We start from the raw sequence: 27510 nt of genomic DNA on the forward strand, positions 1-27510 counted from the left end.
CTTCGGATGGATGCAGCCTAGATATATGGTGAAGAGTATCTTGAAGTGAATAAACAGATGCATTTTCATTAATTTGTATTTCAACATTGCTGTATTTTCTGCTTCTTTGTCTTTAATGACCAGTTATGAACGTAATTAAATAATCCATGACTAAAAGTAAAACAACGTAAAGTAAAATAAAAATAAATTTTTAAAAAGCAGCACACAACCTCCACACGGGATGACTTCCACTAAAATGTTGAGCATTTTATGAGCCCATGAAGGGCTGACTGCTGTTGCTGTGGCCCAAGGTGAGGCCAGAGAGAGGTGACAAATGCAGGAGGAAAGCAGGGTAGGAAGAGAGTAAGGAGAGATGCTGCATGGGGGAGAGGGAGAAGGAAGTTGGCAGAGAGGGAAAGGAAGTCCTGGATGGGCAGAAGAGGAACTGCAGGGGCAAGGATCTATCCTCAGTTCCAGAAGATTCCATGACAATGTAGGGAGGGCAGCACAGCCCAGTGCAGTGTGTCTGCCTGTCTAATGGGCCTGAAACACCACACCAGAGACATCCTGGCTGTGTTGGCAGGCTCTTCAGCCCCTTCCTCTTGCTGGCCCACCTGACAGCCCACGTGGCCCAGACATGGGCACTCATCCTTGAAAGGCAGATGCGAGGTAATGGTGGCTTCTGGGACTTGTCTCCTGCATCCAAGAGGACTTTTTCTTTGAGCCCACGGGATCTCTGATTGGTCCTTGGCTGGGAAAGCCCCTTCAGCCTGACCTCCCCTCCCCCATCCAGCAGCGTTCAGAAAAAGGATGAGCGCCCCGGTTGGTCCCGTACGAATCCCGTCCAAGCAACAAACCACAGTCCTTTGCCCGGACATGCACGTTTGCTTGAACCCACGGAGCCAGCGCAGGAGTAGAAGATAAGGTAGTGTGCTCAACGTATGCAAGGAGAGAAGCAGGAACTGAAAATGTGCCCCAGAGCCGGGGCTGGGCTGCTGGACCGCTTCCTGCGGGTGATGCAATCGCTTCTGCTGCAGGTGGTGGCAGTGGTGGGAGTGTTTGCGACTAAGAGAGGCTGGAATTCACCTCGCTAGGCTGCCTCAGGCTTGGCCTTCCTGTTCTGGGGGCACTGGGGACAGTGTGTTATTGAGGGGGAAGGGGAGTGAATCCTGCCTGTGGGGAGGGGTTAGGTGTGTCTTTAAGGCCGTAGGCAAAGGGGGTGTGAGCACTGGCTTCCATGCCAGACAGATGTGACCTTAAATCAGGGTTCTGTTGCCTGTCTTTGGAGAAGGGACCTTAGCTTCCTTGAATGTAAAATGGCACTGATGGTGAGAGATCCCTCTTGGCATTGTTTAGGATTAAATGAACTGTCTTTTGCCATGTGTCTGGCATTCAGTAGATGCTCAATAGGTGAGAGTTGTTTTGATTATAGCCCAGGGACCTAAGGCAGGATTGGGATAAGAGGCTGGTGTTGCCCTCCTGAGCCAGCGTGTTTACCCAAGTTATGCCGCCTCTGAATCTGTAGGGGCAAGGATGTAAATGTGAGTGTTGGAGGGTCACTTGCTGATGGCAGAGCTGGGAACTGAACATCTAGTCTAGACCTCTTCCTACTCAATCTGATGACAGGTGGGCTTTAGGAACTGGGAAGTGGGGCATCAGGCATTTCCAGGATGCTCTGTGCAAGGAAAGGCAAGACCACTTCCAGGGACGCTCAGCCTCCCCGGGAAGGCGGCTTTCCCTTAGCTCGTGCGGCTGCAGCTCTTCCTGCCATACCCTCCTCCTGCCCCCAGTTTCTCTTTGACCTTGTGTGTAGGTGTGCTGATGAAGGTTCATGTATGGGAAGAAAGGGTGCAGATATGCTCAAGAATCCCCCCCAGGGATTGTATCTGCACCTTTAGCCCTTGGTGTGGAGCCTAGCACATGACAGGTGCTTGGTAAATGTTTGGTGAACTCACATCTGGGTGAGTGAGCCCCTCGTTCATTGTCAGATAGTGGCCCTCTCCCACTCCAGGACAGCAGGGGCGGAGGGGTTGGCTGGGAAACAGCTGATCCAACTCACTTCTCAGCCCAGAGCCTCTTGAACACCAGATTCAAAACCTGAGAGGCTCTAAGCCCAGAAAGAACGGGTCCCCAGCTCCTCCGGTGGCAGGTTTCCTTGATAGCAATTGATTGTTCTCTGGCCTCAGCTGGAAATTTCTGAGATGTCCTTGCCAGTCCCAAGGAGAAGTATGTACTAACATACTAATGTAACTTTGCCCAGGAAAGAGGCTGCATCCTGGGGGATGTAGACTAAAAGGAAGAGTATTTTGATTGGATTTCTTCATTCCTTGGCAGGATAAAGCCAACTTCTTTTCCATGGGCTGGGCAGACTGAGTCCTGGACTGGGCAAGGGTTGAGGACACTTCCCGACGGCCATGCTTGTAGTTTTTCTGTAAATTTATCTCCACAGACTTAGTAAATTCCATCATGTGGCAAGCCTGGAAAAGGGCGGTCCGAGGGTACCAAGATGTTGATGGCATCACCTTTGCCTCCTGAGAGGAAACTCTGCTGGTGAGAAGAAACTCAGGTAAGGCCAGCCATGCTAAGTGGCCAAGACAATGTAGATAGGACATTTATGGCAAATCTTCCACTGCAGCTTTTTCCCCACTCCCCAAACACAGAATTATTTATATTTTCTAAATGTGGAGATGTACATTCATTCACTCATTCAGCAAATAGTTTTTGAGTATTCCCCAAAACAAAACTATGTGTTGCCTGTCATAAGCATGTGATCCCAGACTTCACCTCATCTTTTATGTTCCACTGGGCTTTCGCATGGTAGCCTCAGTCTCTGTATTTCCCTTTACATCCAGGTCTCTGAATTCCCAAATATTTTCTCTTTAGTGCCTGCTTTTTTTGATTTGAATCCCACTCTCAGGTGATTGGTAAGGAGTGAGTTCACTGACTAGGAAATCGAGTCTCTCCACTTACTCAATTAGCAGAAGCCAATCTGTCTGTTCTGGTAGATTCCACCCCACCCCCGCTCCCCCATACGCCACACATGCGCGCATGCACACACACACACACACACCCCTCTGCAACTCAGAAGAGAGGGTCTATTCCTTTGCAGACTGATGGAATGATGCACAGAGAGATAAATTCACTCTGTTAGAGCAAGTCCAGCAAGAGAGGACACCAAGCCTTCCAGGTTCCTGGCCTTTCTTACACACATGATCCCTCCCAGAGGGAGTTAAGAGGCAAGAGGGTCGAGCACTCTGGGTTCCTCCACCAAGACGCCCACCTTACCCATAAATCAGTTTCCAATCTAACCCCTCCCTGGGGGTTGAGTTACAAACCTCAGTAACCCCAGGGCGGCCTGCCTGGTAATTCCTATTATTCAGCTGTCAGCTGGTTTTTTTAAAACCTCCCTTCCCAGTGATCCCGTTACCAGAGTTTTAGAGCCCATTCCTTGTCTCAGAGAGAAACCCTATAGCCAGGTGAAACAATGGAGGGGGCTCCTGCTTGCTTTCTACAGGGAGCTGGGTTTTCTCTTCTGCTGAAAGCAGCCTCCCCTTAACTCTTTGCATTCCCTCCCCGAGGTGTGCCTTTCTCTCAGGCCTCCAGCCGATGCCTTTGCCTTTCGGAGTAACTTTGCTTTTCTCTGGGCAACGTTTTGCCTCCTAGAGCCAGCATCAGTTAGCAGAGAAGAAAAACAAGCTGGGGCAAGGAGTGGGAAGGGAGAGAGAGAGAAGAGATTCTTCAAAACAACTGCTGCTGTGGCTGCAAGGTACATTTGCTCTGAGCCCAGTCACAAGTCCAGGGTTCTTCTGTTCCTAGGATGCTGCTCTCGGTAGGGGGCTCCGAGCCCAGATCTCCAGCCCAGCAGGTCCTGACATTGCGGAGTCTGCCCTGTGCTGGAAGGGGAGAAAGGGCACAGAGGGAGGGGTCTGCTTTGACAGTGATGAGAGGTGGGGAGTGAGGCTTCTGACCTCCCTGACCCCTTTATCCCTGACAGTGTTTTCTGGTCCCTCCGGCTCAGAAGGCTGGGCCCCTGCTGCTTGACTTTAGAGGCTGAGAGCACAGGAGGCCGAGCTACGGGGTGTCCTTCAGAAGGAACCCAAGGGAGCAGGCTGGGAAGGCCTGGGAGAGAGACCTGAGAAGAAATGTCACTAGAGGGTGTGACCCTTCTATCTTTGCAACCTGCCCAGACCCACTAAGGTGATCCCCTCTGCTCCCCAGCCTCGTTCCCCTACAACGGTGGATTTAAACTTTTATAGAGTTACAGACCCCTTTGGGAAACTTTTGTAAGCTACAGAGCCACCCCCCCCACACAAAAATGTCTGTGTGAACCCACAAACACAATTTAGCCAGTTTCAGGGGTTCACAGACCCTAAAGGTGAGGAGACCCTGGTGAGTCCGGCAAATACATGGATCCCAGGTTAAAACATTTCTCTATCAGCTTCCTTGCCTCGTGAACCCAATTCCACCTTTCAGGGCTATGGTGAAGCAGACAGAGCTTTTGCAGCGCAGGTGGGTCGGGAGAATCAGGATGACCCGTGCCCCCTGGGGCCTGTGCTGCCCCAGAGGACAAACTCTGAGCTGGTTTGTCCTTCAGGCCTACCCTTGACCCTAAGTAATGCCCATAGGCCCAACTGGCCTGCCTGAGATACTGGCCCAGGAGGAGAGCCACTAAGAAGAGTAGGAGGCATGGAAGGAGGTGTGTGTGTGGCCAACATGGTGAGGGCTCCTCAGTGCCCTGCATGGAGGCTGGGCTTGGTCTTCTCATCTGCCTACATATGGCATGAGCGCTAGGTCACCCTGACCAGCTCTGACACTCCTTCTTGGCTAAGCCTCCTGGTAAAATAACATACCTCCTTTTGGCTCCGGCACCTCTTTCCGGACATCTGTCAACTTCTGTGGGGACTGGGTTGATGGCCAAGCTTGACTTTCCCCCTTTTCCCTTTTCTCCATCCTTTTGGGGACAGTTTTTCCTATTCTAGCAACCACAGCCCTCATTATGCCTTGCCCACTCTCTTTCAGGTACTCTTTGAGGGAGCTAGGGAAAGAATGGGTAGGAAATAGGTACAAGGAGACTTCAGACTCCACTGGGCTAAGAGTCCCAGCTCCACTTAGCTTAAATCTGTCTGAGTTTACAACCCAGAGAGAGCATCCTGGTAGTCAGAGCACTGCCAGTCCCCACTGTCCCCTGGGTCAGGTCGCATCATTGATCACCTAATCTGTTGCAGGGACTGCTCCCTCTCACTGATTTCTGGTCTCTTCATTTATCTTTTCTAAAGTCCAGGCTTAGTCAAGTGAGTCATCTTCTCTAAAATCTTTGCTGGCTCCCCTTTGCCTCCGGAATAAAGTGCAGACTCCCCAGCCTGCCATTCCAGGGACACTTCTGTAATCTGATCTGAACCTCCCTGCCCATGCCCACCCTTCCTCAATCCGATCATTGCACCCAATGATCCTGTCCTCCAGCCTGCCCTTGCTCCCTGGACAAGTTTTCCAGTTCAACTCTTTATCCTGCTCAAGCTAGGTCTTGGCTATCTTATCTGGCTTTCCTGATGGAAAAATTGCCCCATCCTTCGAGGTCCAACTCAAAAGCCACCTCCCTGAAGCCTTCCCCAGTCTTTGCATTCTGAATTTTTCTGCATTCCCAGCAGTCGTTATCCCTGGCATTAACACATTTCATGTTGCTTTCCATTATTTTCTGGTCTACTTCTCTAGGTAGGTTATAAGCTCCCTGAGGGCAGGCACCAGGTTTTTGGCACCTAGCCCAGTAGCTGGCACAATGTAGGTGCTCAATAAATGTTTGTGAAGTAGCCCAGAGGCTCCCTTGCCGATAGTTTGCGGTCTGCAGGACACGTTGCGTTCCTTGCAGCCCCAGAACCATCTCTGGGTGCTGTCATGAACAGGACGCGTGTCAACTGCCCAAGCAGCCCCTGCATTCTTGATCTCTCCTCTCCTCGGCCAGATGTTAATTTTGTTTATGTTGACTATCCACGCCCAGTCAAGAAGAGGACATGAGGGTCCCTTTGGATGTGTTTGATCTGAATGTTACTCGATAACAGTGTCGGACACACGTGTTCTCAACCTTCCTACAGCTTTGGTACTGGAGTTTTCTTCTGACCTGCCCAGCAGCCGGGAGGATGCTTTGCCATTCCCCGCTTCCTCCTCTTCCACTCCCTTTCTGGACGCGCCAAAATTATTCGGCCCCTTGAAAGAGAAGACAAAAGTCACTTTGGCGCCCCCTATCTCCCTCCTAATAGGGAGGACTCAAGGGCTCTCGAGTGCTTCCCGAGCCGGCTTTAGGAACCGAACCTGCGTGGACGACAGCGCTCCAATTGCGTTTCTGGAGGAGGTCGGAATTTGGCTTGGCCCCTTGCAGTGTTTCCAAGGGAAGGTTCGTACATTCGTGACCGTCCCTGGCAGCCGCCCAGCCCGGGACTTGGGGTTCCACTCGCCATTGGCCAGCCGTCGGTGTGACGCGCCAGAGGCGGGGCCTCATCAGCTGTTTGCGGGATGCCCCGAGCGGGCGTATTTTGGAAACAATACCGCGCGGTGCAGAGTGGCCTCCACCCGCGCCAGCCCGCCTGCCGCTGCCGCCGCCCCTGCCTGCGCCTCCCGCCTCCCGCCTCCCGCCTTTCGCCGCAGCCCGGTGAGCGCCCGGGCGGCAGGGGGCCGGGCGGTGTTGGATCGCACCTCCTTGGGGAAGTGGGGAGAGGATCGCGCTGCGCGTGGGGGCCCGGGAAGGGTTGGGCTGCGGGCGTCTAGAGTGACCATGGACTGGGGCGCTGGGGTATGGGAACGGGGTGCAAAACCCACATCTAAGTGCGCTGCTCCACGAAGGAACGTGGGGGTAGTAGCATTTGAGACTCCAAGGAGTTGGGTCCAGGTGGGCAGGGGAACGTGCGGTGCACTGCTGAGCAGACCTGGGCGCTCGAGAATGTCCCGGCCTCTGGATCTGACTTTGGGGTAGGGCAGGGAGTTGTGGGACGTCCTGCATCCCTGCGGAGTCTGAAGGCTCCTCTCCTTAACAGCCGGGCTTTTTCCCTCCTTCCCAACTGAGTTTGGGCGCCAAGCCCCCGAGTGCTCATCACGCTGGACCCTGGTGCGGAGCCCTGGCATCACGACTCGGAGGCCGAGATCCTCTCCTGGAGTCACCCAGGTCTGCTGTGTGTTGTGTGAGTGCGTGAGTGTGTGTGTGTTTGTGTGTGTGTGTATATGTATGTGTGCGTTCCCAGATTTTAGCCCTCGTCGAGGTTCAGAATGTCTAGCTACTGCTTCTCCTAGGAGAAGGAGTCTTGAGTTCAGCATCCCTCTTAGAGTCCTTAAGGGCTGGGATGGCTCCAGCAGGCTTTAGGTCCCCTTGCTAGGAATAAAGACTTCCCTGGTAGTGCACTTAGGAAGTGCCCTTCTCCTGCCGGTTTGCACACCACCTCTTCAGCTCAGGGGAAGGGGAGAAGAAGGTCCCTTTACTGTATCTCAGTTTACACTTGACCTTGTCCAGCACCTGTCCAGAGACTCCCACCTGCAGAAGGGCCACCTGCAGTTCCTGTGGAGAGTGGGAAGGGTCCCCCTCAGGCTTGCAGAGCCACACCCTCTGGCTGCACCTCCCCCACTGTCCAGTCCAGGCAAGGGTGGAATTTGGGGCTTTGCTGGGAGCGGGTGGGGGAGGTGATAGGCTTCAAAGGAAAACCCAAGACAATGACTCCTGACTGTGATTGGCTTTGGAGGGCCCCATCTTAGGTTGGGATTGCCAACTTGCAGAGAGGAGGTGGATGGGCAGGAGGGGAGCCCCTGCCAGGTGACTGGCAGGACAGCACTTGGTCCTTTCAGTGGGAAACCTTGTTTCCTGGTACTGCTAAAGTGTAGTTCTCTCACTCCCCTTTGGGAAACACTGTCCAAAGAACACCATGTGCCTGTTTTGCCATCCAAGCGGGCATCTCCTCGCTGTCCAGGGAAGAGGGCAGGATAGGGACCATAGATAGCTCAAGGACAGGATGGGATGGAGGGAGGGTTGAAGCAGGCACTTCAGAGAGAGCTTGCATTTGAGAAAGCCAAGATTTCTGAATTTAACTGAGCTTCTTTAAATACTTTACCAACCCACAGACCATTTGGCTTGTTCTTCAAAGGCAAGAGACTGGGAGACAGAATTCCCAGGGGACCTCTAATTGACTCTGGCAATGACAAACACTGTCTCTCTGTATCCTTAACCATTCAGGTGGTTGCTTTTCTGGCTGCCTCAGGGACCCTAAGGGGTTCCTGGTGTGTGTATAAGGGGTTGGCTTGGGAGCTCAAGATGCTGCGTGGCTCCAAGCTCAGACTCCCAAGAGCCATCAGGTGGAGCAAGTGGAACTTCTTTATCACCAAGAAACTCATGTCAACAACCTGAGGAGTTTAGGCAGCGAGTGAGGTCACAGACAGAGGGCTAAATTTCACTTCCTTCTGTGAGGCAGGTTGTACCCATCTCAGGTTCAGCGCTGGCAGGAGTGGTAGGCTGTGGGGAAAGATTTGAAGTCGTGGAGACTAGTGAGTAGACTGAGCTGGGGTAGGCTGGCCACTTTGCTGGATGCTGGACCTCCCCTCTAGGCTAAGCTATGGTGGGCAGACAGCTGTACTCTGCTGAGAGGGCAGCTGCAATGACTAACCTGGGTTTTTCTCCCCTTCTCTCCCAGGACACACTCTTACCACATCGTTCAGCCTGTTTGTTGTGTTGAGCAAGCAGGGGGTGGAGACTAGGGTCTTGGGTAGGGCTTAGCAGGTTTGGAGGGAACCTGGCCACCCTAGGACTGCTGGCGTTTGTTTTTGCTGCTGAGCCTGGAGCTCAGCTCAGAGCGAGATGAGAGCTTGGTGGTTACTCCTCAGGCCAGTGAGCGAGTGTGCCTGTGTGTTGTGAGCACTGTGTGTACAGCCAGTCACAGCGCCCTCTGCCCTCCCACAGCTACTCACAGAGACTAGTCTTGTTGACATTTCTCCAGGTACCCTGCATGCTTGTAGCAGCTGATCATACCCCTCTATGGCTCAGAGTCAATAGCAGTCAAACGGCATGACTGTGACCAGCCTGGGTTAGAAGAAGAGGCCGAGGGGAGGGAAGGTGGTTCTGAGTGGGCCCAGGGAAGAAGCGTGGAGAGTCTCAGAACTGCGAGGCAGCCCACATTTTGGGGGCAGTGTCACCCTTGGCAGTGCTTTAGCTCTAGGGTTGTCTGTCATCAGGACCTGACCCCACGTCTCCACATAAGAAGGGGGAGCAGGAAAGAAGGACGGGGAGGGGAGTCCTTCCAGGTAGAGCCTGGGCGGGGGCAGCCTCCCGGACGCCTGCATTGCACCCTAACAGGGGAGATGGAACCACCCCAGTGTGTGGAGGAGCTGGAGGATGATGTGTTCCAGCCAGAGGATGGGGAGCCGGGGACCCAGCCTGGCAGCTTGCTCTCTGCTGACCTGTTTGCCCAGAGCCAGCTGGACTGCCCCCTCAGCCGTCTGCAGCTCTTCCCTCTCACGCACTGCTGTGGCCCTGGGCTTCGACCCACCAGCCAGGAAGACAAGGCTACCCAGACTCTCAGTCCAGCCTCCCCAAGCCAGGGTGTCATGCTGCCTTGTGGGGTGACTGAGGAACCCCAGCGACTCTTTTATGGTGAGTGCTCTTAGCCTCAGGACTCCTCCCTTAGAGACTGGGGGAAAGGAGGGGACTTGCCCTCCCCAGACCTGCTCTTTGCTATTTCCTTCCCCAAACTGAGCAGCAGGGGCTACCGATTCTTCAACTCTCACCTGCTGCTTGTCTGCTTGTTCCTCACCTGTGCTCCTCAGGCCCCACGCAGGGCAGATTGCCTTGCCATTCCTTCTGCTCTTTTGTCCCTTCCTGGAGGGATCTTTGGGTCCATGGTGTCTCCTTGGGTTGGAAGAAGGGTAACCTGGGTCTCGGCCTTTACATCCTGTGGCCTGTTGTGTGGCCCAGCCCTTTGTGTGGTGATAGCGATGTACCTTCTGTAAAGTGGCTAACGCTGCCGTGGGGAAGGCTGGGGGATCTGTGACTCGCTGTTGACACTGAAGGGAAAAACCCAGCCTGTTCTGGGAGGGCAGGCTCCTGAAGGCAGAAGGTGGCCCCCAGTTGTCACTGGGGGCTTTCTGTGCTTGGAAGGGGAACTGGAGAAAGAGGTGGGGCCTGCCTGGGCTCAGTGCCAGCAAAGGGGCTGTTTCCAAGGCTCAGTCAGACAAGACCCCTTCATTTGTGGGCTTCAGTGGTTGGTTTTATGAGCAATCTGCCTTCCTCTGGCAAAAGGGCAGGGTTAGACACTCAGTCTGTTTTCTTCATTTAGCACAAAGCTTATGGAGAGAGGGCCGAGGTTCGGAGGCTATCTTGCTGTGTCTGACGGAGCAGATTGAGGAGACGCTGCAGTTATTCCCAGAGGGAGCTGCCCTATAGGACAATTCTGGCAAAGTAGTCCTGGCAGGAGTCTGAGAAGATAGATAAGGCAGGCGGGGAAGAGGGCAAGACGGGAGCAGGCCGGCGGGTGCCCCTAGTGGCAGCTCGGTGGCCAGCTCTTGGTAAGTGAGGAGCGCAGGTCGAGATGTCTGGCCTGGGGCTGCCTCCAGAGAGAGGAACTTGGCTAATCTGTGGCTCAGAGGAGTCCTCTCTCCGTTTTTTTTGTACCACTGCCCAGAGCTTCAGGGCCTGAGACCAGCCTTCCTCTGCTGCACTAAGAAGTGAAGATACTTTTTGCCTTTCTCTTTCTCTGTCCCCTGCTTTGCTCAACCCAGGAACTCTGGAGAGCTGCCTCCAGTGCTTTTCCAGAGAAGAGCTTCAGCCTGCTACTACTGTATGAGGGTAATAAATAATAAACTGTGGTCAAGCGTAGCTGGGTAAATAAGGACAGAAGGTTGGCAAGTTCACCCACACTTATTACCTTTGCCATGGCACTGCCGGTGAATGGAGGACTGAAGGCAAGGCTGGGACCATTCCCTTCTCTTCTCCAATATCAGCTTTCACACTCTTGGGCAGCAAGTCAGGCTGTCCACATTTGGCAGAGTGCCCTGATAAAGGCAGACTAAGTTCCTCTCCTTGCCCACACTAGGGTCTACCCTCGGCCCCAGGTCTCGGCCAGGAGTGGCAGGCATGGGGAGGATGGGGCAGCTGTGGAGCATGCTGAGATGTGGGCCCTCTGTCTTTGCAGGCAATGCCGGCTACCGGCTCCCCCTCCCTGCCGGTTTCCCTGCAGGCTTGCCCCTTGGTGAGCAGCCCGCTGAAGGGCAGTGGCAACATCGAGCAGAGGTACAGATTGCCCGAAAACTCCAGCGCATTGCAGACCAGTTTCATCGGCTTCATATGCAGCAAGTAGGCATGGGGGGCTCTTGGGGGCGGGTGTGTCTGCTGGGGCTGGGGGGCTGGGGCCTGCCTCAGCAACTCTGTCTCTGCCAGGCCCCAAGGATAAGGTCCCAGAGTTTTGGCCTCATGCTCTAGTGATTCTCGTGCACTGGATGGGCCCGACTGGATGAGCACGCATGCTCTCACCTCTGAGATCCAAGTTGTTTATCTGCCCACTCTCAGCTCAGGCTCGAGGGAGATGCTACGATCCCTCCCAGGGAATGGGATAGCTTTCTGCAGCCTTGATTGACAGACTCTCTCTTCTTGAGGCCAGGGGTGGGAGATGGTCCCTTACAGACCTGAGGGGAAGATTTTCAGGGTGCTGAGGAAAACTGGACAGTCGGGCGTGCCTGGCTGCGGTGCAGTGTAAAATGGGTAACCAAGGCCGGGGATGGGCCTGAGTTGGGGAAGGTGGTGGAACCGGTTGTAACCTGACACTTTCCAGCTGGGGAGGCCGCTCCTCATTGTCTCTGCCTGGGAACCAGGGCCTGGGACTCCGGAGTGTGTACCTCAGAGAGTCTCTCCAGGCCAGCGGCCGGGTGCTCGGCCGGGCGCTTGGCCGGCAGCCTGGCACCAGCCCCGCCAGGGCGGAGCATCGCGTGTCAGTGGAGCATGCGGCAGAGCCCATCAACAAAGGCGGCGGCTGGCGGGCTCGTGCTGGAGGAGCCCTACGTGCCACGGGCTGGAGGCTGCCCTGCTCTGCAGCCGCTGTCTGGGCCGCCCCCGGGCACTTAACCCTTCCTCTCTGGGCTGACTTTCTGGATGGCTGCCAAGGTGGGGAGAGGATTCTGAGGCTGGATCCCTGCTAGTACAACCACTGCTGAAGCGAAGGCACACCACCTGGAAGTGAACACATTCGCTACCTGTGGGACAGTGTCCCTGGCCCAGTCAGCTGTGTGTGTGTGTGCGCGCGCGCGTGCGCATGTGTAAGTCTATATCTGACTGTATATCAGGAAATCAAGAGAATAAGTAATCCACCATGATTGGGCAGACCCTGAGGTTAGATGGGGAACTTCAGGTGACCAGAGGACAGCTATTGGTAATAGAAGGTTTGACTTGGCCAGCACCAGGGGGAAGAGAAATTGACCTTGTATTTCCTGAGAACAGGCCCTCCGGGGTTAGACATGGTGAGCGCCCCTGCCAAGGGAAACTTGGGGCTAGACCTGGCCCTGGTGGCTCTCCCAGTCCCTCAGGAAGAGAGGGTGGCCCTATGCTTAGATAATAAGGCAGCCTAGCCACCTCCTCTGGCTCCAAGCTCCAGCCCCTATTCGCTCCTTTGATTTTTCTGTGGAGACTTGGCTTAGAGTTTCCCCTTCGGTCCATGTGTGGACGCACTCTGATTCTTGATTTCTGCCTCTTGGCCTTCTTCCTGCCCATTCACTCTGCCCTGGTTGTGTAGGCCTGTGGTTGGCCTGAGCTCGCAGCTTCCGGTCCCGGGGCTGCAGCTGATAGAGGACACGGTGACTGTGGGTCTCACAGGCTCGTCTGGAGAGCTCTCTGGAAGGCAGTTTTCTGCGTTCCCAATAGCCCTGATCTCTCTCAACAGTTCTTTCCCAGAATGTTCAGCCATCCACGGGTGAGCCCCTGTGGGCTTGGGAGCAGGCTGGGAGGCCCCCCTTGCCCAGCTGAGCCCTGGCACAGGACCAGAACTCAGCCCAGGGCCCTTTCTTCCTGACTCAGTTCCGCACAGGAGAAACTGGCCCTGATCCCAGGTCTGACCGTGCTCTTTGCTGCTTGGCATCATTGACCCCCGTCCAGGGCTGTCTCTTTGAAGGCCTGGTTCAACTCCATACAAGGTGCTGTCCTCTTAGCCAGAGCCTTCCAGCCGGGGAGGAGGAGGGGCAGAGCCAGAGGAGAACTGGAGGAGAGTCTCCCCTGCTCTGCACCTCACCTCCTACTGGTTCCTGACTTCCCTGGGCCCCTCACCATCCTGCCAGCTACCTACTCCTACTGTGCAGTGGCAGGAGGCTGGCCAACGAGGCCTTTCTAGCCAAGAGCTGGTTTCCCCAAACTTTCCATTGCAAAGAGCCAGGCTTTTTGTCCACGGGAGTCTTCTTGCTTTTATCCCCCTCCTCCCTGCTCACCCTGCTCACTTCCCTAGGAGCTCATCCTGTGGGAAGCGCTGGGGTAATGGCTATGGGCAGATGGAGAGCTGGCACGTATAGGACCTTTTAGCAGCTAGTTTTAAGAAATGAGCCATTTCTGAACTTGATTATGATATAAACTAATGTCTAACTGTTTCATATCTACACAATACTGTTGTCACTCTTACATTCTTATCCTTCATCTTCTTTCCCTATTCCTTCCCCTCATCTTTGCAGACAAGGAGACTGAGGCACTGGGAAGGAAGTAATTTAGGGTTAAGTCTCTAGGCTTCAGATACAAAGTCAGAAGGCCCAGGTTTGAAGGCCAGCTCTGCTACCTACTAGCCACCGGGAAGTCTCTGGCAGAGCCTGTTTCCTCTTCTGTAAATTAGACCTAATGCCAGAGAATCTGATCATGAAGATTCAGTGAGAAAACACCTACGAGAGTTCCAGGCACACAGTAGGTATTCTTTAATGCTTGTTTTCTTCTGTCTCTCTGTAATCCTGATTGTCCCCCACATTTGTTCTTGTCAGTTCACAGTGCATTTCCCACCCCACCTGTCCCTGAGTAGAGCTGCCTCCCGTGAGCCCCCTTCTACCTGCCCTGTCCAGAGAAATCAGCGTCAAAGCTGACCAGTTGTGGGTCTTCGCCTTGTACATTTCTCCTAGGAGAATAGTGGTCAATCTCCATCATTATGGGCTGAGTTTAAATAACCAAGAAAGACAACCCAAAAGGCAGTAAGAAGGTTGAAGGAGCCTGGCCATCTCCTCTCTCCTCAGGTCTGGGATTGGTGTCCCAGGGCCAGACCGTGGCCATGGGTTCCCGACTCCTGTAGGGAATGTGAGCTCCTGCCTTTTGTCCCTGGTTAGGGACCTCAGTTACTCTTTTACTGTATGAGAGGAAGCCTTCTCCCTGGGAGATGTGGAGCACAGGGAAGGGTGTGATAACGGTAGTGTGTTGTAGGATGGCTTTAGGGCAAAGTGAGTGCATCAGCATGACCCTAGATGCAACATGCTCCAGATTCCCCCTGGTGCTGGTTTTTGTGGGCCATAAGCCCTCCCAGCATGTTTCTCAAGGAGCTTGCTGGATGGAGCTCTAGCCTGGTTACCCAAGTTCAGGTCAGCCACCTGTTTAGGGTGGTTTCTCTGGGCAAGGAATTGGAAGCAGAAGATCAGTGCCAGCGAGGTGCTTGCTGTCAGCGCTTTGGGTCTCCAAAGCAGCAAGAGACTTTGAGGCAGAGTGAATGGAGGTAAAAGCCTTTCCAAACCTGGTCACACACCCCCAACTTCCTCTGGCTGGGTCAGGAGTGAAAGATTCTCCTCCTTGCTCTTCTGTGAGCTGCCCAGCTGTAGCAGGTGACCTCTGGTGGTCTGCTGACTGTGGCCTACCTTGACCTTGGCTCTGTGAGGGTGCCCTGGTGTTTCTTGTTTGCCCAGCTTCTACAGGGAAGATGGCGGTACAGGTTTGCTTCCTCCCTGAGCTCAAGGGATGCTCTGGCCAGAAGGTGAATCCCAGCTTCTTTCCATTCCACCTGCCGTGGTCTCCTCCACCATGAGCCGAAGAATGGACAGAAGCTGGTGTCCCATCCCCTTAGGAGAGTCTCCTGTCCCAGTGGCACCATCCTGAAAGTTGTGGGATATTTCCGGGTGACGTTGAGAAGCCAAGAATCCTAAAAAAAAGAAAACAGTGGCTACTGTAGACAGTTGAGTGAGTAAAGCTACAGGAGAGTTGGAATTCTTCGTGTTGGAAGCGGCTTTTTCACTTGGACCAGGAATGGCTCCATTCAGAACAGTCAGATTTGGAAATTCCCTGAATAGTAATTAGACTTTCTGGAAAATGACATCTGAGAAAAATTTCAGCCACTCAGTTGAAACCATCTTTAGTTGCAAGATCACAGAAAGGATCCTGGACGGAGAGGCAAATTCGAGTTCAAATCCCAGCTCTGTCACTTATGAGTTCTGTGTTCACAGGCAAATCATTTAACTTCTCTGAGCCTCGATTTCTCATACTCATCTTGTAGAGTTGATGTGAAAGCCCTTTGGAAATTGTAATATGTATAACTATTAATGCGTGGACAGTTTAACACTTGAAAATGGGTTAAAAGATGATCTTAGCATTTTGTTCTTCGGGAGCTCTTTTGGAAGTTGTACCCAAGGTGGTGTCTGCATGGTTTGTTAACTAGTGGCCTCTCTGCCAGCAGCCTGGATCCTTTGTTCAGGGAGCTCCTAACTACTTCCTGACCCTTTGGGATGCTCTCCTTGTTGGTGCGTGGTTTTCTGGAGCTCAGACTATAGCTGATAAAGTTGTTCAGGCTCTAGATGGGACAGCCCTGGGCGGGAGCCCCAGAGATTCTCCCTAGAGTGAGAAGGGTCCCTACAGAGCCAGCCTCTGTCCCCGGAGTGGGAGGTCCCCCTCGGACATTGCCTGGGGAAGAGTGAGGCTTGGGGAGGGGCTGTGGAGAGCGCTGTGCGTGAGAGCCAGGGCCAGGGCTTGGGGGCCCTGTGTTTGCTCTGTGGCTGGCTCTGTTTATATCGCTCACTATATTTAGCTTCTGAGTCATCAGCGTGGCTGAGTAGAGCTGAGTTCTCCACACAACTCTGCACCTGACTACTCTGTCTTCCAGGAGAAGGGCCTTGTAGTTCCGGACAGTTCATTCCCTCCCCACCAAGGCAAGCCATGGGGACGGGGTTGGCTTTGTTTTTTTTTTTTTCTTTTTCTTGGAGGGGGGTGGTGATGGGAGGGAGGGCTTTGGGGGAGGTGCTAGAAAAGAGGGATAAAGAAAAACATCTTGTTTGCCTTTTGATCCAAGTCTGGCAACCAAGAGGGCATGTTCCATGACCAGTACAAGAACAGCCAGTGTGCAGGGTGAGGAGGAGGGTCCGGCCTTCTGTGCTCAGCTTGCTTGTCCTGTCCAGGGACTGGTCCCGGGCGGGACGAGAACAGCCAGCTGCAAAGGCCCCAAGTTGGGAGTTGGAGCCGTGGCGGGGGGGGTCCTTTTCCAATGCCTTGTAGACCTACAACAAACCAGCCCCCTCCTCAGTCCCCTCTCTCCCTCACTTTTGACCAGAGCGCACATACCCCCCCTCTTCCCCCCTGAGTTCTTAAGAAGTTGCCCATTAGTTTCATGGGGCTGTTCTCAGACTGGGGGAGACAGAGCCATCCCTGGGGGAAGCTGGATAAGGGCCTCAGTCCTTCCCACCTCCAGGCCATGAAGGTGCAGCCCATGGCTCTGGGGACATGGGTGGCAAACACAGCCATATCCCCGCACCCCCAGTGGCCGAAGCCGGTGGCTTCCACCTATGTTAGAGGAAGCCCTCCTGTCTTCGACTCAGCCAGCCCCAGGCTGCCCTTTCTTCCTGGGAGAAGTGATTGGTGTTTCTATGGTGGCAGCTGGTGGCTTCAACCTCCTGTTAGCGCTGCTGGCTGGGCTGAGGAAGCTCTTGTCAAGGAGAATTTTTTTTCCTTTTCTGTTTTGCCACGTTGCCATTCCTCAGGTGTCTAGGTCAAAAGCAATCTGGACAGTGGGCCAACGGGGCCCAAGGGGCTGCCCCGTGGGTCTCAGAATCCCTTGCCCAGCTTGGCAGCCTGGAATTCTGAGCCCGGCTGCCTCTGGCTGCCATGGCCCATCTCACAGTGCAAAGTCAGGGATTTCCTCAGGACTTCATGAATCTGCCTAGAAGATAGCGCTCCTGGGGCAGGTGCTTTGAGCTGAGGGTGTTGAGGGAACTGCTCAGCAAAGTGCAGTCGGGCCCAGGTTTCCCTTGTCCTCACCAGGGAGTGGGGAGCTGCCTGGGTCAGCCACTGCCTCCATGCTTTACATATACTTATCTCATTTAATCATCACAGCAACCTTGTACTTCGAGACCCCATTATCCCCATTTTATTGGAAGCCGGGGCTCAGAGAAGTGGGATAACATGCCCATGTTACACTGGAAGTGGCTGAGCTGGGAGCCATGCAGATCTGATTGATCCTAAAACCATGGTCTCCCCATTACCCACCCCTGCTCCTCAGCAAGCGCAGCCCGGAAGGTGAGAATCTGATGGAGCTCCCACTTACTGCCCGGACCCTGGCTCTGCCTCCTGTAAAACTGAGTTCTGTGTTCTTGCTTTTCCCCCCTTCAGATTGTAAAATAATCGAGGACAAGCCTTACAGCTTGCTCATCTTTGTGCTTCGTAACTCTTAGCTCAGTTGGGTACCTGATAAAAGTTTGCTGAATCAAACAAACATCTCCCCAACTTCTTTTATGTGGAATTTTCCTTAAGTCTCCCTTAGCTCTGTATTCCTGTTCTCAACAGCAAGGCTTTGTCCTTCAGCCTCGCCGTGGCGGGTTTAGAGTTGATGGGGGAAAGGGAAGAGGTGAGGTAGGAAAACGGCATTTTACAGAGAGTGTATCTCCCTGTAAAGCAGGGTAGATACAACTCTGCATTTTAAAGAAACTGAGCATGGTTTCAGAAAATGATCTGAAGTTATCATTTCAGGCCAGTTTTAGCTTCATTTCTGTTTGATCTTCAGTTAGCTCTGCCTCTGAAAGGTTTATTTTTTTTCTGGTCCACAGCATCCTTACTAAATAGTTAATGATCTGGAAACAATTTCTTTAAACATACTAGGGGAGCAGTTAGGTGGCAATTCTCCTTGAACAGTTAATACCATTTTCATAATGTGAATAAACACACTGTAATATTTTAGTGAAAGAACATAGCTCTGGAGTCAGAAGTCAGGGGTTTGAATCACCCCCTCCCAACTAACTTGCTTGGGGTAACTTTTCTGAACCTTTGCTTCCCCATCTGTAAAATGGGATTGAAAATAATACCTGCCTTTCCTATGTCCCAGACCTTTGTGAGGAGCAAAAGAGACAATAGGAAAGCATTTTAAATATGCGATGTAAATTGCTATCTGTTTGGTAAATCTGCATTTTGTGTGTTAGTTTCTTTTAAATCAGGGCTACAGTGTAGCTTTGCTCCTTCCTCGAATTCTTTGGGGGTGAATTAGCTCTTGCTGGAGCATCTGGTACACTGGTGACACACAGAGTCCCCAGAGGGTGTGAATTGGGTCCAAAGGGGGAGAGCCAGAGGGAGATTCTTATCTGGGGAGGGCAGGGAACACTCTTTGTGCTTAGGACAGAGGCCATGTGGGATGAAACAGAGTTTGATTTGTGTAATCCAACCTTGTCAGACACCACAGCCAGCTCTTTAAAAAAAAAAAAAAATGCCTTTTACTAGTTGGGCCTCTCTAGGCAAAAGGCTGATCCTATCACATCAAGTACATCTTTAGACCTGGCCAGACATCAATTGTTCCTGGCTTCAGACAAGTGGGTTATCTTGCAAGGCTGACTTTTCTATAGTCAGTCCAGCGTGCTTGTTGAATACCTACTATGTGCCCTACGTGTTCTCTGTTATCCAGGACGAATGATCTGGGTGTTCAGTTACAGTGCCTTGTGCACAGGGGGAGTGACTCAAACACTCGTCAACTGACTGCCTTCATCCCCTGACCACAGAAAGAAAGTGGGACTGAAGGAAGAACCCTAGATCTCTCATGCCTGGTTGTGCTCTCCTAACTGAAGAGAATATTTTTTATCCGCCACGTTAGGGCCCCTTCCCTTGGGGCGTTCACCTCTATTCTTTCCTTCCCCGTCTCGGTCCTACCCTCTCGGCTCTGAATTTGAGAGCTCTGGTGTAAGCTTAAATTCCCATCAGCTTCCTATCTCCTGAACCCCAATCTCCTACCCCTGAGGTTACCCTGGCTATGCATTCTGGGAACCCCCATTCTTTTGCAGGTTCCTAAACTTTGAGGGGTCCCAAGCCAGCCTGGGAGAGCTGAGCCTTGCGCCAGGGGTTTGCACCCACTGATCTCAGTCTATGCACTGGGTGCTGTGCCAGGTGCCTGAGAGTCAGAGGCTAAGCGTACCCGTTCCTGGCTCCCCCTTCCTTCTCCCCGTCTCCCCCACACCCTGTCCTGGAAGGATCCATGTGCTCTGGTGTTTCGGTGTCTTTGTGTACCTCGTCCTGTTCGGTGAATGTTGATTTCCTTCCTTCTTAACTGTTTCTCTCCCTGGCCTCCCTTCAAGACCTTTTTCTTTCCTTTCTCGTCAGGCACTTTTGTTTAATTTTTTAAAAAATATTTTATATATTGTTGTTGCTCAAAAATCAAGGCATTCTTTGATTCTCTTGCTATGTGGCAATTTGGTTACCTTTCAATAAAGGGCCTTCTGGGGGCTGCCCTGTGGCAGGAGAAGGCTGACTGGGGTATGTGTGGCATTGCTTGTGCTCACAGAAAGGGTCGCTGGGGCAGTAGATGGTTTCCCAGGCCCTGTTCTTGCTGGTCGCACGGTTGCCAAGGCAGCCGGCTTGACCCTGTACTAAGCAGCCTGTTCCCTAGGCCCACCCAGACCCTCCGCCAGGCTGAGCGGATTCACTTGTTGGAGCGCTGAGTTATAGTGCTGAAGGTAATTGTGGATGACAAACTCCGAATCACCAGACCTTAGGGTTGGAAAGCACCTCAGTGGTTTCCAAATGCCTGTCTGTGGCCTGGCTGCCTCAGAAGCACCTGGGCAGGATTTACCTCTGGGTTGGCCAAGTCATTACTCTGGTGGGAGGGCGGGAAAGCGACTAAAGAAAATACCAAATCATGAAATGTTTTCTTCTAGGCTATAGGATCATGAGGGATTTTATTTTCTCCTCTCTGATTTCTTGTATTTTCCAATTTTTCTATGTTACTTTTTTTTTTTTTTAATTTATTTATTTATTTTTGGCTGTGTTTGGTCTTCCTTGCTGCGCGCAGGCTTTCTCTAGTTGCGGTGAGTGGGAGCTACTCTTTGTTGCGGTTCACGGGCTTCTCACTGCAGTGGCTTCTCTTGTTGCGGAGCACGGGCTCTAGGCACACGGGCTTCAGGAGCTGTGGCTCATGGGCTCAGGAGTCATGGCTCGCGGGCTCTAGAGCGCAAAGTGGCGCACGGGCTTAGTTGCTCCGCGGCATGTGGGATCTTCCCAGACCAGGGCTTGAACCCGTGTCCCCTGCATTGGCAGGCGGATTCTTAACCACTGCACCACCAGGGAAGCCCTCTACGTTACTTTTATGACTAAAATAGACAATACATGCTACTTCTGATTTTTAAAAAATGTCACTCAGGGAGCATGTTCAATACACAAATTCCTGGGCCCCTTCCCTGAAGATTCTGCCCCAGTTGGTCTGGGTGGGACCTGGGGACTCTGTATGTACAATAGCACCTCCGTGGATTCTGTGATGCCGTCGGATGTGGGAACCACTGATCTAATACCACGCCTGCACTTCACCTATAAGGAGAGTGAGGACTCAGACAGGCTGCTGGGAGACCCCAGCCTACCAGGTCCTCTGATTCCTGGCCCAGGGAGCCACCCACTGCCCAGAGTGCCTTCCTGGATGATTCAGGAGCCCGGAGGCCTGTCCCAGGCAGAGGTACAGAACCTAGGTCCTTCCTGAGGCTGGGCCTGTGTGCACCTAGGCCTGTCTGTGTCTCCCGGCAAGACCTCAGCCTTGCAGTCTGACAGCACTATCTGGCCCACAACTGCTTCTAGGTTCCCCAACACCCACAATGACTGGAGTCAGGATGCTTCCTTGCCTCATCCCCAGAGACCTCAGGGCCCAGGAAGTTACCCAGGCAGCAGGTGGCCTCCATGAAGGGAACGTGGGGAGAAACTGAGGCATACAGGGATGGGATTGGTCCAGGCCCCAAATGATCGAGTTGTGATCTCCCTTCCTTGGCCCTTGAGCTGTTTTGAGATGATTTAGAGAAGGGGAGGTTGGAGGGTCTGCTTGGGTGTAAAGAAAGGTATATGGTGGCGCTTGGAGCATAGTAGTAATGGGTAAGGACATTGCCCTGGGGCCAGGTGGTCTGGATTTAGCCCAGTCCCTGCCACTTACTAGCTATGTGGCCAAGTTACCTCTTTGAATGCTCTCATCTGTAAAATGGGCATGATAATACATACCTGCGTCATAGGGTTGTTGAGAGGACCAAAGGAGTTTAATGTGTATAGACCAGTCCTGCTCATACTCTAATGTGTCTTAAAGTCGCCTGGGCATCTTGTTAAAAATGTGCATTCTGATTCAGTGGGTCTACATTTCTAATAAACTCCCAGCTGATGCTGAAGCTGCTGGTCCGTGGACCGCATTTTGAGAAGCAACGATGTAAAACACAGAACCTGACACGCTCAATTTACAGTTACTGTTAGGATCATGGTTGTTATTGTTACTTGGCCTTTTCAAACAGGCACCCGAGGAGCCTCGGAATTCCAGCAGACTGGCCTCCCCAGAGACCAGTCTTTTCCTGGATTTTCCTCGTATTCCACCCTATGACCTTTGCACCTGTCCTGGGTAGCAGCTGGGGAGGGGAAGCAGAAGGAGGGGGTGCTGTGCCCAGCTGCTGCAGGCAGGCCTGAGTCTTCAGGTTTGCAGCTGAGTCCATTTTCATGCTGCTTTACCCTAACCAGATTTTGTTAAGCCGGGTGTGTTTCCTCTTTTTACTTGTCTTTGTTTACAAAACATGAGGAAGCCATCAGTCTCCCCAGTCGCAGTCTGCCAGGCCTCCGCTGTGGCACACCCCGATTTCCCTTCCCCTCCGAGCAGGAGCCGTGCCTCCCACTTTCTGGGTTGTTTTCCAGTCTCCCCTTCTGCAGGGGAAAGAGGAATGCTATTGCTACAGGTATGGGGTGGGGGGAATACCTGACAGGGCCCTGAGGTCAGCCTCAGTTGACATCTCTCCTCTCTTCTCTTTGTGGCCTCAGGCAGGGTGACAGGGAACCCGGCGAGGTTCCTGCACAGTTGCCTGGGGACAGGTCAGGGAGGCCAGGGCGAGACGTCCCTGCAAAGCTCTGGGAATCCAGGAGCCCCGGGCTCAATTTCCAGCTCTGCCACTGACTTGCTCTAGCCTCTTCTCCTCTGACTAGGAGTTGCCTGGTGGGGGCCTGGGCTGTAGTTAAAGACAGCAGGGGCTCCAGCTCCCCTACACACACGCGCGCGCGCGCACACACACACACACACACACACACACACACTTCACATAAGCGTGCTTGCTGCCTGGGCCACTGCGGCAATCCAAGTCCAGCCTCTGTGCTGGCTCCTTTTTTGCACACTAGGTTCTTATTCCCCTGTCCACCGAGAACCCCGTGGAGAGGGCCCCAGCCTAGTCCTCCTGCCCTGGCAGATAAAGAGAGAACAAAGACTGCCTCTTCCAGCACCCCTCGGTGCCCTTCGGACCTCTGCTGGCCCCTGGGAAATGGTACCTGTGTGGGCGGGGCACCAGCCACAATCCTGTGAGCCACTGACCGCTGACCTTTGGCCCCAGCTTCTCCGCCTGACAGTAGGACCTGGGATAACCTCCAGAGAGTAGTGTGCATTCTTTGTTTTTGTTTTGTTTTCAAGTATGTTCTTGCTTAACGTTTAATTGGCTCCAGTCAGTAGGAAAGCGCTCCAAGAGGGATTATTTATGGCTTACTGTCAAGAGCAGCTATAAAAAGGGCAGCACGGAGCTGGAGATGCTGGGAAGGGAGAGAGGGCGGGCGCACAAGTGTGTGTGTGTGTGTCTGTGTGTGTGCGTGTTTGCACTGGATGAAATCAGATTTTTGCTGCCTCAGCAGTGTGGTTTAAATGGAAGATTAACCCTTTGACCTTCACAGTGTCAAATCACTTGCAGATGGAGGCTCCCCCGCTTTTCCCCCTTGTTTTCTGTGTTACTTTGGAGTTGGGGGAGAGAGGGGGGCACTTCTTCTCTTTCTTGCTGAAGAAAGTTTGTTGTTCATGCAGCTGAGGTTTGCGGGGCTCAGGAGCCAATCTGATTAAAAGCAGCACTTGGCTAAACTTTGGAAAATCCTGCAAGCAGGGGAAAAAGTTTAATCCTCTTGTGCACCGTGCATAAAGAGCCTGGTCTTTTCTTTTTAATGCTCACACTGCAATTGTATTTGGAGAACTCAACTATCTCCCCCTCATCGCCACTTCTCTCGTCCCTCCCCCAACTCCCCCAGTTTGCTGTCCTGATGGCATTAAAGTGTCGCCTCAAGACGTGTGGATCTGAACTTTGATTGGAAATGATAAGGAGTCGTCTAAGGCTGCGTTTAGGAGTTAACGTTGTTTTGTTTTGTTTTCCTTTCAGCACCAGCAGAACCGAAATCGCGTGTGGTGGCAGATCCTCCTCTTTCTGCACAACCTCGCTTTGAATGGAGATGAGAACAGGAATGGGGCAGGTCCCAGGTGAGGCTGGGCTGCCCTCTTCACATGGGGCACCACGGAAGGACATCGGCGAGGACTGACACTGTGTCTTGTGAAGTTGTTGTTGTTTTGTGTTTTTATTTTAAAAATTTCTCTCTGTGTACATAAGACATACCCAAGCGGGACCTCTTTCCCCGTTCAGGGCTTCGACCAGGAATGGGGCCCTTTGTCAAACACTGTTGAAGTAGAGGCTGGTGTGTCTGTGATGTGGGACCTCCCAAGGGCTCGGACAAGTAGATCCTTCGGTCGTCAGTGGTTGAAGACAACCAGGTAGTGATGTGCTCCGGCGAGTGGACTGTAGTTTTCCCACAGGAACTTATTTAAGAAACAGGAGACTGGATTAGACTCCTGGTTCCACCAAACGTATCAGCCCTCCACTGTGGATGGGGCCCAGATCCGACGGGTCACACTGCTTTAACCCACCAGGGCCTCAGACAGGGCCTTTCCAGCTGCGTGTGGCAACTTCAGTAGGTCGGTCAGCCAGCTCCATGTCTGGGTTCTCCTTGGGCCCAGCCATTGCCCGCCCCAAGGGCTCAGGGATTCTTGCCCAGCCCCTGTCATCTCCAGCAGACCTCAGGGAGGGTTGGGTTTCTCCGTGGACCCCTCAGATGTGCCGCAAAAATGAACCAAACTTCTGGGTAGGCCTCATGTCTGACTTGGTCCTACTTGGAAGCCCCAGGATTGGTCCTGAGGTGCAGAACCACTGCCCCCTCTGGCTGCCTGGGACTGGCTGGGTGTCAACCATGGATGAGCCAAACAAATAGCCAGTCAGTGAGCTGTAGCCAGCAGCTTGTGCCTTTGTCAGCTCTTGTTTTGAAAGACCCAGCCAACAGACGGCGTCCCACCCCCGATAGCAGCACTCTAGCACCGGAAGGGACAGGACTGCATTGCGGTGGCTCTGGGAAACGAGGCGGCCATCCCACCTGTGAGAGTCAGCCTTGAGGAACCCAGACCCCTTGGTTTCCTCGGAAACCACATACCTCCTCCCTTTTATCCCCATTCCTTTCTCACACCTAGTGGGATACAGGAAGAAGCCAGCACAGCGGCTTTGTCAGCTGAAATGTGTCTTTTAGAGTAACAGACAGTTATTAGAGTGCGGAACTGTCAAAGCTGGGTACACACTTCCTGTCTTCCTTCAGCTTCCAGCCAGGCCAGAAAGGCATGCTCTGGAACTCAGCAGGATCACAGACGCCTCTGAACTTCTTCCCTTCTCTCCCTGCTGTGGCACTAATGGAGAGAATTTAAAGCAGCCAGTCTGGCAGCTCTGGGAGCAGACACAGGGAATCTGTTCACCTAGAAATTAAATTATCATTTTTGCCTATGTGAGAAAAGTTAACATTGGTGCTAACGGTGAAGCAAGGCCCAAGGAAAAGATGGCTTCCCTGGGCAGAGAAGACCCCAGGGCTACCCAAGGAAATTGGAGGAGTCCTGAGTAGACTGTCAAATCTGAACAAGCCCAAGCTCCTCTAATTCTGCAGAGAGGAGGTCTTTGTTACCATTGAAGGACACACTGATCTTCCTGATGTACGGTCAGGCAGGTTGTTCACTGCACAAGGCCACCTGCAGTGGAAGGTAATGGAAGCTAGAATCCAGCCTGGGCTCTGCTCACTAAGCTGTATGCCCTAGTGTAGGGCTGTGTCTGCTTACAGGAAGGGGTGCCTTTCCTAATTTGCACAAAGGTGCCCTATGGGCTCACAGTGGCTCGGAGAGGGACTTCAAACTGCATAAGCCTTGGTTTTGTTCTGCTTGGATGTTCTGGAGGTATTACCTATTCTTGGACAGAATTATATTCTCAGGGTGTGTACCATGGTTTGTCTGCTAAGAAGATAGGTTCCTGCTTACAAGAAGGAACCCAGGGAACAGGCATGAAGACTGGCGCTGGGACACTCTGACCATTGTGAAATCCACCCTTCCCTGTGTGTCTCCACACCATTTTTTGACGTGCATGGGACATGTGTTGTTTTTCCCTCTCCTGGACCAAGGCTGTGATGGGCAGGCTGCTGGTGTATCTTTGAGTGGCACACACAAGAAAACCAGGATTATTTCTACCAGCCACTTTTATCTACTCTCAGCAGACTTTCCACGTGAGCTGAGTGAGAGAGCAAATAAATGGTCCAGGCCTTGGTGCCGAGGCAAAGCCATCACCTTCAGAGACCTTGCCGGGCCTAGGTGGGATGCCCTGTGGCCTGTCCTGAGAACTGAGCCCAGAGTTTGAGAAGCTCAGCTGAACATCGCACCTGGGGCCGGGTGGAGGGTCATCTGACTGCACTGTCTCCATCTTCTGTGAAGCCAGGAACTAACTCACTATCCTAGGCAAGCCAGGGCAAAATGTACAATGCCTCTCCTTCCCCTCCCCCCAGAACCCAGGAGGTAGACTAGCCCCAAGAGGAAGAGAGGTTCCTCCTGGCTGGCTGTTTTTAATTGGCCTAGTGGTCTAGACTGGCCCCTTCCCCCTCTGCCTGGTGAGTTGGTCTGAACATTCCTCAAGTCCGACCTCAGGACACATGTCCCTCCCCCTGGGCTCCGTCTCCCCATCCCCCAGGAGCTTGGCTGTCTCTAGTTAGGGAGTGGAGAATCAGATTTAGAGGGAGGGACAGTGTGACCTGGCTCCTGACCTGTAACCAACAGAAGACTTGTGGAGCTTTTGTGGTTTGCTGAGGGTGGGGGTGGGAGAGGGACTGGAAACCTCCCTCCCCGGTAGGGATGCCCTGGAGGAGGGGAAGCCTGATATTCAGGGTCAGAACAGCCCTTCTAATTCAGAACCCCAGAGGAGGGGATTCTGGAAGCCGGTAGACAGAACTGGGGAGGGAACCCCCTCAGGCCCCCCGTCTGACTCTCCCGGAGAGTTGGAGGACTCTCTGCCTTTGCCCACTTCAAAGTCTGGGCTGCTGGAGAGCTGCCCCCGTGGCCTTTTCTTGCTCAGTCCGAGGCAGAAAAAGACCACCTCCCAGTGCCCTCCACGAGCCCCTAGGGGAGGGGGTCTGTGTCGGGAGCTATGTGGCAGGCACGTTCAGAGCGCTCAAAGGGGCCCAGCTGACTTGTCTCTCTGTCCCCAGTGGCCCAGCCCCATCCAAGGATGGGTCCGGCCTGGGCCTGGCAGGGAGGGGGTGATTTGGGATGATCCAGCCAGGGCCTCCACTAGGGGCTGGGGAGCCACTGTGACTGTCCTAGTCAGCAAGGAGCACGTGGAGAGCTTGCGAGCTTGTCTCGTTTGAGGGACCTGATGCAGTGGGGTAGGGCAGGTGAGAGCCCGCAGAAGCAGGCACTTCAGCTCTGCGGGCTTCTGCACATCAGTGCTGCAGCCCAGGCCGGAGGAACCTGCGGGGTCCCTCTGTGTGTAGGTGGGGACACCTTGGTGAGAGACCACCCTGGCCAGACTCCTTAACCCATCAGGCTGTGAAGCCTCCTGGGGACACTGTGGGCAGTGGGCTCTTCAAGGCTGGTGGGGACTTTGAGCCTTGAGGAAACCGCAGAGAAAGCCGCGTTCTTTCATAGATGCGCCAGCCTCTTGGGCGGGAGGTGCTCGGGGCCCTGCAGGCTCCCGGTTCGCACTGCCCCTCTCTGTGCATAGGAGGCCAGTGTCTCTCCCTGCTCTGTGAGCATTGCCCAGTGGGCTGCCCCATCCCTGGGTCCGCAGGGCCTGTCGGGGGAGACCCAGTGAGAATGTAGCATTTTGTCTCTCCCAGGTTAGCTGTCCTGGGTTCTAGGCACTCTGCCTCTGGGAGAGGAACAAGGAGAGAGAGGGAGGGGATGGGGACTCATTGTTTTTAAACCTGTACAGAATATTTGGCTTTGTGTTCTTCACATGCATATATGTGTGTGTATCTTTTCCCCCATCAATTGGTACAGTTTTTAATAAAACCAT

General features: G+C 53.3%; 1 protein-coding gene across 4 annotated transcripts; it reads left to right on the plus strand.

Annotated features, from left to right (window-relative positions):
* The first annotated feature begins 783 nt into the window (after nt 1–783).
* BMF (Bcl2 modifying factor) lies at nt 784–27510 on the plus strand. Of its 4 annotated transcripts, none has more exons than XM_057544585.1 (7): nt 784–904; nt 2429–2545; nt 6231–6364; nt 7002–7129; nt 9299–9595; nt 11133–11293; nt 23530–27510. In XM_057544585.1, exons 5-7 carry the CDS (start codon nt 9304–9306, stop codon nt 23629–23631), a joined length of 555 nt encoding a protein of 184 aa, XP_057400568.1. In that variant the 5' UTR covers nt 784–904; nt 2429–2545; nt 6231–6364; nt 7002–7129; nt 9299–9303; the 3' UTR covers nt 23632–27510. The 4 variants fall into 4 exon arrangements, with proteins under 4 accessions (XP_057400568.1, XP_057400569.1, XP_057400570.1 ...); XM_057544586.1 differs by having other exon boundaries at nt 887–1016; XM_057544587.1 differs by lacking the exons at nt 784–904; nt 2429–2545 and having other exon boundaries at nt 6131–6364.

This window comes from Balaenoptera acutorostrata, chromosome 3, assembly GCF_949987535.1.
Source record: "Balaenoptera acutorostrata chromosome 3, mBalAcu1.1, whole genome shotgun sequence".
Classification (NCBI taxonomy): Eukaryota; Metazoa; Chordata; class Mammalia; order Artiodactyla; family Balaenopteridae; genus Balaenoptera; species Balaenoptera acutorostrata.

Bases quoted from the DNA above. Each gene is read 5' to 3' on its own strand.
- BMF (XM_057544585.1), top strand. From the start codon at position 9,304: ATGGAACCACCCCAGTGTGTGGAGGAGCTGGAGGATGATGTGTTCCAG. The intron at 9,596-11,132 runs GTGAGTGCTCTT...CTGTCTTTGCAG, and splicing joins ACCCCAGCGACTCTTTTATG to GCAATGCCGGCTACCGGCTC. The intron at 11,294-23,529 runs GTAGGCATGGGG...TTTTCCTTTCAG, and splicing joins ATCGGCTTCATATGCAGCAA to CACCAGCAGAACCGAAATCG.